The following is a 12,224-nucleotide window of genomic DNA, read 5'->3' as shown; positions in this document are numbered from 1 at the left end:
ACTTTGTAGACCAGGCTGGCCTCGAACTCACAGCGATCCGCCTACCTCTCTGCCTCCTGAGTGCTGGGATTAAAGGTGTGCGCCACCACACCCGGCTTCATTTTGTACTTTCATACTGTCTTATACCTTCAGCCATTTGCTGCAGCTCCTTCACATTTTAGTAGCGCTAAAACTGCCAAGGGCATTATCTTACCACATGAAAAATAACCGAGAAACTATGGAAAGAACAGCCATGTACTATTTTAAATTCTAAATTATTTATTACAATTAATAATTAAATTATTATAAATAACTAAACATTATTACAAATAAGAGGAATATAAAAGCCCGCAAAACATAAAATCAATACACAAAACTCAATTGCTTATCTCCATGTGACAAATGCACAAGGAAATGTCCTCCCTCTGTTTTAGTGGTACCGGCTATGACTGGCAAAGAGATCGCTGACTTGCCCTCTACTTGTACAACGTACTTTCATTTGGACTTCCTCAAACAGTTCAACCTAGCTGTGCACTCTCTTTCTGTTTTGTAATTTACAAATACTGAAAGGAATATCAAAAAGGATTCCTAACTCAGAACACCACCAAAGGCCTGGAAGTTATTTGAAAGGCACAAATAAACTACAAGATATCAGTGTCTGACAGACACCACTGATGATGAACAGGAATAGTTTACTAATGCTCCATAACCCGAAACAACTAATATACCCATAGTAAAAACATCACCAATTTTGTTTGTTTATAGAAACAGATGAAAAAAATTGAACTAATGTACTTAAGAGCAAACCTCAAAGTTTACCTAAAACTGTATCAAACAGGTCAGGGATCTAGCCATCAATGGATAACTACAGGACTCTTAGGAGGAAGAAGGAAGAATACAAATCTTTGGGATTGATAAAGATAATTTAGTTATTACAGAACTCACGAATAACAAAAGAAATGATTGAAGACAAAGGACTTCATAGAAATTGCAAAGTTCTAGCGCTCATCAGTCTATAGAATGTGACAATGGAATGCATGCAGCTGACAAAGGACATCTACACAGAGTAAACTGATAGCTCCAACATAATGTAAGAAAACCTCCATTTTAAGACAGAGGAGTCGATGACCCGTAAACACAGGGAAAAATAAAACACTCAGAAGCATTGAGAACAAATGAAAATAATTATCCCACTATTATAAAATGCAACAACAGCAAGTACTGACAAACGTAAAGCATGGAATGCTTTATACACTGTCACAGAGTGTGCAATGACAGCCACTCTGCAAAAGGGCTCGGCAATATCTCATAATTTTAAGCATATACTTACTGTCCAAACAACAAATTTATTTTTTGTTTACTCAGTAGAAATAAAAAGAAATGTGTTAGGAATCCTAAGACTTAGAAATTCCTAAATCCTTATTTGTAAAATGCCAAAATTGGAAAAACTCCAATGTTTATCAGTGAATAAATAGATAAACTCATTTTGAGTCACAAAACGGAATAAAACACTAAGTAGAGATCAAACAGTCATAAACAAAGAGATAAATGAATCAACAAACCAATAAGTCAAATCAAGAAAGGCTGACAAGAACCAGTGGATATTGTATAGGATATTGTATGAAAATAAAATTATGAAAGGCATATAAGTGTTTATTTGTGACAGCAATGGGGTAAATTATGTACAGAAATGTAGAAATTTCTGAGGTGACAAATACATTTTCCTTCATCCTAACTTGCAATATAGTTTTACCCGAATATAAACTAGAAAAACTAATTTAAATGTGCATTTTGATCATTTTTATTGAGTTTCAGCCACATAAAAAACGATCTCAATGAAACTGAAATGAAAATTAACTTGAGAAAATATAGAAAAATATTAAATTCCTATTTTATTCAAAAATCAGAAACATTAAGACTCACAGAAAGCAAACTATGAATCATTGCTAAGAACCACTGGTTTAAGAAAAACTAAAATTCTTAAAGAAATATTTGATGTTCACAGTTTGAAAAGGAAAACATTGAAAGAGAATTGAGGGTCCACTGCACTACAGAAATCGGCTCTAAGGGCCTTTCCTAAGGAAAAGTCCACACCCACTTTTAACAATGGCTACTCGAACCCCGCGTCTGAAGTTCTGAGACCATGAGCACTGAGCCCAGCTCTGACTGTCTCATGAGACGGGGAACGAGCCAAGACCTCCTCTGTCCAGGCCCTTACTGTCTCTAGTAAACCTGAAGCTCATCTGGCAGCTTAGCAGATGTGCAGGGCAGAACTGAGGGTGAAACTCACATCAAGACTATAAGGGCAGGAGTTATGACAGAAGAGGAGGATTATGACGTAAAGAGGTCTTCAAACGAGGGGCGCAGTCTTCCTAGCCTTGTTTTTTGTTACACATTTGTCACAAAAGCCACTCCAGCAGCTTATGCACCTCAATAGAAAGATCTGGGCAAATATGGGCAGGGACTTATACAACACAAAAGGCAACCACAAGCAAAAAAAAAAAAAAAATGATGAAGTGAATTTCTCCAGATATATTGATCAAGAGAGAGGCCATATTGAAAAACTGCAAAAAACTGGCCAAGATGAAAATGAACTGGCATTCTATTTTTAGCTGCCGAGTCAGTAATACATAGAAAAATAACACGGCATAGTCTAGACATATTAGACACAAAAGCCAGGCAGCAATTCCATTGTGACTCTTTTATTTGCCTAACAGATATGTACAGTAGCAAAGCATGCACCACATAATAATAGATCCCCATATTGTTGCTCATATGAAAGCGTTATTTAGAATAGATAAAAACTTGAAAATTCTAAATATCTATACACTTCATAATGAGGGGCAGTACATTCAATGAGTCATCATTCACAATGAAAAAATAGTGTTGGCTATTTGTGGTCCAATGATACATATTACATAACAAAGTTTATGGCTTAAAATGTTATTAATCAGAGATGATTGATTTCTACCATGCTATCTTTGCACATCTGAACTACTAATGGAAATGATAGCACGTACTATACAACAAAGAATTAAAAGCTCTGTAAGCAGTCCCTCAATTTGTGTTTGCATATGTAAGATGGCTTTAGTACTTTCCTCAAGTACCGTGATTAGGCAGTTATTAGTACATTAAGTGTACGTAGCTAACTGATATCCCAAGAATGTTTATCTCATGTGAACCCCCTACCAAATATTTCACTATGTTTTAAAGAGGGAGAGTAAAAGAGGTGTAAGAAACAAAGGACTGTGACTTAGGGGGACCTCCTCCCCCTGTATATGGTCATAGGGTATCAAGTCTCTCCTTGGTGACCTATTATCTTTCCTCTGAGTGCCACCAGGCATCTCCATCCAAGGGACATGTTCAAATATGGGGAACCAGAGTTTGTGTGAAAGTTAGATCTCCTTCTCCACTCACCAGTGGAGAATGTCCTGTCCATCGGCTTGTCTGGGTAGGGGTTCGAGGTTTACTGCCTATTTTTTCCTTGGCTGTTGCCATAGTTTGCGGAGGACCCCAGGGCCCAGACTTGCCTGTAGTTTTCCAGGACCCGCTGGATCCTTCTATTTCCTCTTTCTCCCAGGCTTCTCACGCCTAAAGTCTCAATAGGATGACCTCCCCTCTTACCCACTATCCTGGTAGGTACAGTTTTTCATGGGGATGTACACCTTGGGCTAGTGTCGGGGAGAAGGGGGGAAGTGGGAGGAAGGGAGGAATGGGAGGATCCATGGGATGGGCTAACAACTGAGATGTAATATGAATAAATTAATGAAAAAAAGAAACAAAGGACTATGCATACCTCATGTTCTCAGCTGAATCTTCGGGCATTGGGGCTACGGTTTGTACAGCTGGAAGATTTTTGCTGGTAGCACCATTCACAAAACTAGAAGAGGAGGAAGAGGAGGAGGACCCTGAATCCACAGCACCTGTTCCCAAAATAATAATTTCAGTTTTAAATATAAATGTATATATTTAAATATAAATTATTTAACAAAATAATGTTATTTCTTCATTTTTATTTGATTTTCAAAAGTAACTCATCAGAATTTCTAATGATAATTTGACAATTTAAAATTATTGGTATACTAATACATTCCATGATTTTAAGTAATGGATATTACATTAAAATTTAGTTGGTTTCTTATGTTAAGCTAACAAAATTACATGTTTACAAATGCGTGTAAATAAAAAACATCAACAGATGAAAAATTCTACATTATGTGAAGTTGATAAAATGATGCAAATTTAAATGTGAAAATTTTATCCCCCTTTTAATGCTATGTTGTAATATTCTTAGAGCTCATGATCTAAGGCCTAATATTCAGAAGACTGGAAACATAATTTTATCACTTTGCAGCATTAAATTCTGACATTGATAAAATGATTGCCTCAGAAGGTCTATCATGAGTTCAACAGTACCTGATTCTAAAATAATGAATTCTCAATGACATGAAAATGCTGTTTTAGGGAAGATGTTTTTATGTCATGTGAGTACATCAAAGAGCTGTGGAGTTGAGGGACATCTAGTGTTCCTAAGTATTATATCTCATGCTAATTCCAACAAAGTGAGTTGCTCACTGGATTCATACTGTAACTATTACACAGTGTCATGTGCCACCATCCAAAATGTACACTGTGCCCAATGTAAATGTTAGCTCACACCAGTATCTCTATGATCAAATATTGAGGAAGGTTATTGCTTAGTTAAATTTTATTATACTATATATTTTATACTATCAAAAATTTATACTGTTATATATGAATTGCCAATTTTTAAAAAGAAATTACAAGAAAAGGTAACTTGTCTTATACAAGGAAAAAAAGTGCTTTAATATTTTCATTTTACTGCAGTCACAAGAAAAATAAGGGCTTAATGTACTAGCCATTACTAAGTACAGATTCTACTCTAGTATTATATGTTAAGAACTGAAAAAATAAACTTACAATTTTCCAGTGCTACTAATGATGTTCCCTATTTGAGACAAATACATGCTTAAGAGAGGGTTCTACTTACTACACCCCATACATGTGTGGTTCATGGTATGTCAGACTCTGGTGGCATGACAACAAGATAGATACAGAAAGCACAAAAAGAGCTACAAAATCAATAGAAATGGGAAGAATCTAAGTCATGATAAGAAATGGAAAAGTTCAAGGCTATACAGTTTGGAGAACAGAAGACTACTATAGTCAGGGGAGGAAAGTCAGGGATCATCTTGCGTTGTATAAATACCTAAAATGAAATCACAAAGATTTGGGTAAGGATTATTTAGCTAATAATCAACAGGAACATTTCTGGAAATGAGAGAGAGAAGAGACAGAGGGAGGGGGAGGGATTGATTTTAGACCGGTTTAAAATTTTACAGGAATTTGTGGTTTCTAGGATCATAGGAAATATATGGACAATAAACTAATTTATATTTGTAGATTGTAACTGTATCTAATTAATAATATAAATTACTTCAGTGTGAGGTAATGGTCTTTATACGCTCTTTTAATGAAGTTGAGGCTCTTGCATTTCACCAAGGTTCTTGGGGAACTCTGCCTTTCCTTGAGAGACTCAGCAAAGGACATACCTTAGGGTTCAGTCAGAATATACATGTTCTAGCACTAGCATGTTTGATGCACCCTGACATGCTTTAAATGTGTACTTTCACCTGTCACTCTCCAGTGTCTAAATCAGCTTTTGCTCCCCAAACGTATTCCAATAATTTGATTTAATCCAAAAATAGAAAAGGTTTTGAGCTATCTCAAAACAAAAACAAGTACTCTCTCCTGAAATGACTGCTGTGTCTGTCTCCTAGAGCCATCAAAAAGTTCTGATAAGTTGTTGCACAGGGCAGAGCACACTAAAGACTATACTAACTGTAGATGTTCTGGACTTTTTAGTTATTAAGTTTAAATGGGATAATGAAAATACAGCAAACGGAGGAAAAAGGATGAAGCTTCACAAAAGTCTATAAGGACGATACCTGTCGTGTTAATCATACTTTTTGGTGTAGCTCCAGGGGCAGCAAATATACTTGAGGTACTGCCTGTTGGCAGCCCGCTTCCCGCAGCAGTGGCTCCCACAGTGGTGACAGCTAGACTACCTGGAGGTGGCTTCTTTACAGGCACCACCACACTCCTGCAGAGAAAGAAAGAATACAACACCAAAGCATGAGAAAAAGTCTGTCCCGATGATGCAACAGCAGATACTAAAACCGACATGGAGTCGTGCTCAGCTCCATCTCCTCAGTCCTTTCCTCTCCCTTCCTGACCCTTCGCACTGTTAAACTGCAAACCCAACTTCACTGGTGAAAAGAGTAAAGAATTTAAATGAACACTCGGAGGTTTCTGAAATTAAATATTTATTTGGTAAACACTAGTGTAGAACCTGGAATTTGTAAATCTTCTTAAATGGCAAGTGAAAAAATAATTATAAATCGGAGAAATAGGTGCTCTCATTCAAGTAAAAGGGCCATAAAATTGGACTACAAATGGTTTATTGTGCTAAAGAGAGAACTGACTCCTCACTGTCCTCAGAATCCAGGCAGTGTGTGCACATGCATGCACACACTCATATGACACCACATTATAAAAATTGTCATACAATTATAAAAACAGCAAAGAAATGTCTGATAGCCAAAATGGAAAATATCATGCTGGAAAATGAAGTGAGAGATAACAAAACCCACCAAGAGAATGAAGAGTTTGTATTTTAGTTCTCTGATCAAAATTAACACAGAAAAAAATTCTGATGATACCACATGTATATAGCTAAAGTGCCACTTAACTTTAGTAACACAGAAACTGAGCTATGTGGATGTTGCTCACTGTTAAAATAAAAATTCTAAAATATAATCAGTAACTGTATTCCTTGCTATAAAGGTTTATTGCTCTAAAGTTATAGCACTTCAAACTTCATTTCATAATATCTCTCAAGTACTATTCAATTATGGTTGATTTTTACAGAAAAAGATTTGCCAGATGATTTAAGTTCAAATGCAAAGCATAAAAACTAGTGACTGACAACATGAAAATCTTCAACATCCACTCACTCATTCAACATCTGTATATTCTATTATTAATATGCTCATTTTTATTGTGTATTTATTTTTCTGGACTGTGCTTGTCAAGTTGTCATAAACCCTCATGAAGGTAAAGTCAGAGGCCACCAGCATGGCTCTTCTTTAGGAGGGTGGCAGCAATACTTCTACAAAGTGAAGAGCTGTTCTTATAAGCTGCGTTGTACTTTTGACTTTGATTAAGTCCACTCAGTGAAACTGTAAGAACATAGCATTTCAAGTTCAAACTCCTTAACCTTCCTTAACACACACTCTTCTCTTTTAGAGGTAATTTTGTTCATTTCTTGAGGTTTTGTTTGTTTTTTCGAGGCAGGGTTTCTCTGTGTAGCCCTGGCTGTCACGGACTTGCTTTGTAGAGCTGGCTGGCCTTGAACTCACAGCGATCCACCTGCCTCCGCCTCCCAAGTGCTGGGATTACAGGCGTTCACCACCATGCTCAGCTATTAACTAAGTCAATATTAAAAATTTAAATTTGTGAATGATTATTATTCTTAAAGAGCTCTTATAACTTTTGGAGACTAAAGTGTTTATAATCTTAAATAATATTAATTGTCCCATAAAACATTCTCCACTTTCTCAGGATACTTATTTCCTTTTCTTTCTAGTGATGCTAAAGTCAAATGCTTTAGGTTCTGATCATCTAAAATACACACTGTCCTTTTAATCTACCTTATCTGTTCCCTCATCTAGTGATGCCATCTACTTTTCCAAGATGAAGTATTTCATTGTAGAAAAAATACACAGTGAGATACCAGAGAGATGAGAGATAAACTGAATCATCTTCAAGGTGCCTAATTTTAAATCTAGTTTCTCACTATGAAAGATGGTACTCACACGTAACTGGGGCGATGAAAGGAGGATGCGCTCAGAATGACTTGATCAATTATGAGGTACCTTAGAATTATTAACAACTGTCATCACTCTCTAAATGCAAGGAATTTCCTACCTACTGGACCTAAGGTGCCTAGTTCAAACATATATAAGGGTAACAAAACGGAGAGAAAATACTGATAAATTTGGTTTATCAGTCAAAGCTTCTCTTTAGGACTAAGAATAATATGAAGCATGCTATTTCATTGAAATTCTAAAAAGAAAGCAAAAACACCAATTCTTAATTTGAAAATGCATTATTAATAAAATTATTCCATGTTTTTCTGCATCTCTCAAAATTCTTGTTGATAAAGAAATATTGACTCAGTTGATAAAGCACTTGATGTGTTAGCATGAAGACTTGAGCTGGGATCCTCTACAGCTCTGTGCAAAGCCTAGCTTCAAGGCAGGGTCTCATACTCCTTCGTGTCACCCCAACTCTGGGCAACAGGGAGGCAGAGGCAGGAGGGGTCCTGGGGTTTGTTAGCCAGCCAGTTTTGCCAAATTGGTGAGCTCAAGACTAGTGAGAAACATTGTCTCAAAAACTCCAGTCGACTGAAGTGCCAGGGTGGGTTGGTGTCCATTGTGGAGGGGCTCCTCTTCTCAGAGAAGGGAAGGGAGTGGACAAAGAGAAGGGAGAGGGCTCTGATCAGGTTATAAAGTGACTAAATCAATTAATGAAAAAATTTAAAAACTCTTGTCAAGAAAAACTGAGAAGTTCACTGACATCAATCTCTACACACACACACACATACACACACACACACACAAACTCACACACACACACACAAACTCACACACACACACACACACACACACACACACACACACTCGGTTGGCAGTGTTGTAAAATGAATCTATAAATGGTATGAAAAATAGCGTCGCAGATTTGTAACTAACACATCATTGTCATAATTATTAATTATGAGCAAACTTTCTTATAAACTCTCTAGAGCATCTAGGAACAGATAGCAAAAATGTCTTATCCTGTGTCGAACATACAAGAAATATAATGAAATATTAGTACGAAAATTGTTATGATACTCTGCTATGCTTACAGACAGGAGCCTAGCATAACTGTTTTCTAAGAGGCTTCACCAAGCAACTGATGAAAACAGATGCAGAGACCCACAGACAAACAATAGGAGGAGATCGGGGAGTCTCGTGGAAGAGTGGGAGGAAGGACTGAGGGAGCCGGAGGGGTCAAGGCACCACAGGAAGAACTACAGAGTAAACTAACCTGGGCCCATGGTGGCTCACAGAGACTGAACCACCAACCAAAGAGCATGCACGGGCTGAACCTAGGTGCCCCACACATATATGTAGCAGATGTGCAGCTTGATCTTCATGTGGGTCCCTTAACAACTGGAGTGGGTGTTGTCTCCAATTCTGTTGCCTGCCTTTGGATTCCTTTCTCATAGTTGGGCTGCCTTATCTGGCCTCAGTGGAGAGGATGCGCTTAGTCCTGTTGCAACTTGATGCGCTAGAGTGGGTTGGTACCCTTCTCCAAGGAAAGGGAAAGGGAGATGTGTGGGTGCGACTGGAAGGTGAGAAGGGAGGGGTCTGCGATCAGGCTGTAAAGTGGTTAAATAAATTAACAATGAAAAAGTTTATCACTTACCAGCAAACATCTCAAACCCCTGCAGCACTGTGAAGCCCATCAGTGACACAGCACCCCTAGGTGCCCTAACCTGGCTTAGATGTCTGAGGACTGCTAGCCATGTGGGATGGAGTGTGTGAGTCTGTCAGCTCATTTCTCTTCATGGTTACAATGCCGTTCCCAATGGTTTGTACTGCACAAGACTGCTGTCAGAGTGCTGGCACAGCACCTGCACATTATAGATTATCACTGCACTTTATGCTACTGATATTACCATGGAACCCTCAAAAGTGCTGATGCAGCCCAGGTCTACATCAGCAATAGTACCCAGACTGAAAGAAGCTATAATCTTGTGGCATTATGCCCTTGTTATTCTCATAAGTGAAAACTAAGAGCAGTTTAAGGCTTTGTATTTCAACAGTAACGACAAATGATATATCTTAAAGGAAAATTTACAAATAGAACATAAAGAAAACAGTATTATAAACCCTAAAAGACTAAAAATTAAAGTAACTTTGAATGAATCTAAAGATACATAATAAAATAAAACCTGCATGTATCTGAAAATATCAAGTTAGGGACCAGGAGCCTCAGGAAATCACTGTAATACCAATTTCCAATGGTAAGTATGTTCAAATGGTTGATGACCATGTGACAAGGGTGCAACTGATTTTAAGAGAAAGGTGAGTTTGACTGGTTTCACATATTTTTATCAATAACTATGAATTTGTGAAGGCAAACTGTTTTAGTTATTATGATTAAATTATTTGCCTAGGATCACAACACTGAATATTTTGTGCCTAAGATCCTACAGTCCTGCTCCAATCCCAAAGCTAGGTACGGATTTTTTCCAATTCCTTTAACATCTTTCCTAGGATGCTATGCTAACCTTGCCCCAGCAATGGCTCTCTCACTTCTCCAGAGGCTGCCTAAAACCCACCTGATTTCCTCAAGACTCTATGCTTGCTATACCTATCATTTCTCCTCCTGAGGCCACTTAGGTCCTGGCATGACTTCTTATACTGTATTCCATGATAAACTTACCTCTGCGTAGAGCCCTCTCTTTTTCCTCCATAGGAAACTCAAGAACCCTCTGCCTTCCCTAGGACCCCTTGACACCTCAGTTTTATGGCTGGCTCTGAAGAAAGTGACCTGACCCAGCTTTAATATAGTGATCAAAGTCTTGGCTACATCAGCAAAGCAGGAGAAAGAAATAAAAGAGGTACAAATAAGAAAAGAATTCAGAGAAGTCCTGTTTGTTGTTGATATAATTTTATATATGAGACCATAAAGACTCATCTACACTACTCCTAGGACTAAATATTTTTCAACGAAGTGTCAGGAAATAAAATTAGCATACAGAAATCATTGTTCATTCTCTATACCAATAACAGATATGATGAGAAAGATATCAGGATAACAATTTCATTTCACAATAGAAAAAAAAAGGCCAAGGAAATGAAGTAAGACACTAGAAGACAGAAATACCTCTTTTGTTTGTTCGTGAGTTGGTAGAATTCACATTCTAAAAAAAAAAAAAAACCTAATAAATTAGTCCCCATGAAACTAAAAACCTTCTATACAGCAAAGGAAAGGGTGAATCAAATGAAAAGTCAACTGACAGAATAGGAGTGTCCTGGCTAGTTTTGTCTCAACTTGACATAATTGGAATCCTCAGAGAGGAAGCCTCCATTAAGAAGATGCCTCCCTAAGATATGGCTATAGGAAAGCCTGTGGGCCCTTTTCTTAATTAGTGATTGATATGGTGGGCTTAGTCCATTGTAGATGGGCAACCTTTGTGCAGGAGGACCTGGGTTACATAAGAGAGTAGGTTGAGTAGGCCATGAGAAGCAAGCAAGTAGGCAGCACCTCTCCTCCACATCAGCTCCTGCCCTCCAGGTTCATACCCTGTTTGATTCCCTGTCCTGACTTCCTTCAATGATGGGCTATGACATGGAAGTGTAAGCCCAATAACCTTTCCCTTCCCTACATACATTTTTGGTCATGGTATTTCACTGCAGCATTAGAAACCCTAACTAAGACAAGCTCGGACCAGGAGTGGGGTATGGTTGTGACAGGTCTGACCATGGTGTTTGTTGGTAGTAAGAGTTGCTGTGATCATGATGTCTCTTCCCAGTAACAGAACACAGAATGCGGAGTACTACTGTGACAGACCTGACCATGTTGTTTTGGGGGAAGACTCTGGAAGACACTGGAACTTTGGCTAGAAAAGCCACTGAGGGTTAAGAGTGCACTGGTGTGGGTTCTGTTGGAGCTTGGAAAATAAAAAAGTTGAGGGCAAAGCAGCTGATGGAGGCCTGCTGTATGAAGTACCAAAATTTTATTGGAGTCATTTGTTATTTTGAATGAACAAGGAAAAAAATATTTTCCAGCTACACAGCAATCAGAAGATTAATAATAGACTACACTAAGAAAAATGCAAGCCCAGGACAGCCAAGGCTACACAGAAAAACCCTGTCTTGAAAAAACAAACAACAAGTTTTTTTAAATTAAAAAAGACCAACCAACCAAAAGAATGGTCTACAGATAAAAACATGGAATTCTCAAAAGAACTACAAATGCTAAAAACAAAAAACAAACCAATATCGAGTTTTAAAAAGTGCTCAATATAATTATCCATCATGAGAATGAAGAAAAATATACCTTGAGATTCCATCTCACCCTAGTCAGAATGGCTAACAACAAGAAAT

The 12,224-nt window shown here is 37.8% G+C and overlaps 1 protein-coding gene across 5 annotated transcripts in view; it reads right to left on the bottom strand.

Moving 5' to 3' along the window:
• NBEA (neurobeachin) overlaps positions 1-12,224 on the bottom strand; it is a 545,308-nt gene that overhangs the window by 303,078 nt on the left and 230,006 nt on the right. For 4 of the 5 annotated variants that reach the window (XM_084768707.1, XM_084768709.1, XM_084768710.1 and 1 more), the window contains 2 exons: positions 5,949-6,103; positions 3,776-3,902 (listed from right to left, as the gene is read on the bottom strand). In XM_084768707.1, coding sequence (XP_084624833.1) covers positions 3,776-3,902; positions 5,949-6,103 — 282 coding nt within the window. The remainder of the gene's footprint in view (positions 1-3,775; positions 3,903-5,948; positions 6,104-12,224) is intronic. The other variant, XM_084768708.1, reaches the window with a different exon arrangement.

The sequence above is a fragment of the Acomys minous genome, assembly GCF_964271855.1.
Source record: "Acomys minous genome assembly, chromosome: 19".
NCBI lineage: Eukaryota > Metazoa > Chordata > Mammalia > Rodentia > Muridae > Acomys > Acomys minous.
Note: the sequence above shows the minus strand (reverse complement) of the source record. Positions and strands in the feature narration are given on the sequence as shown.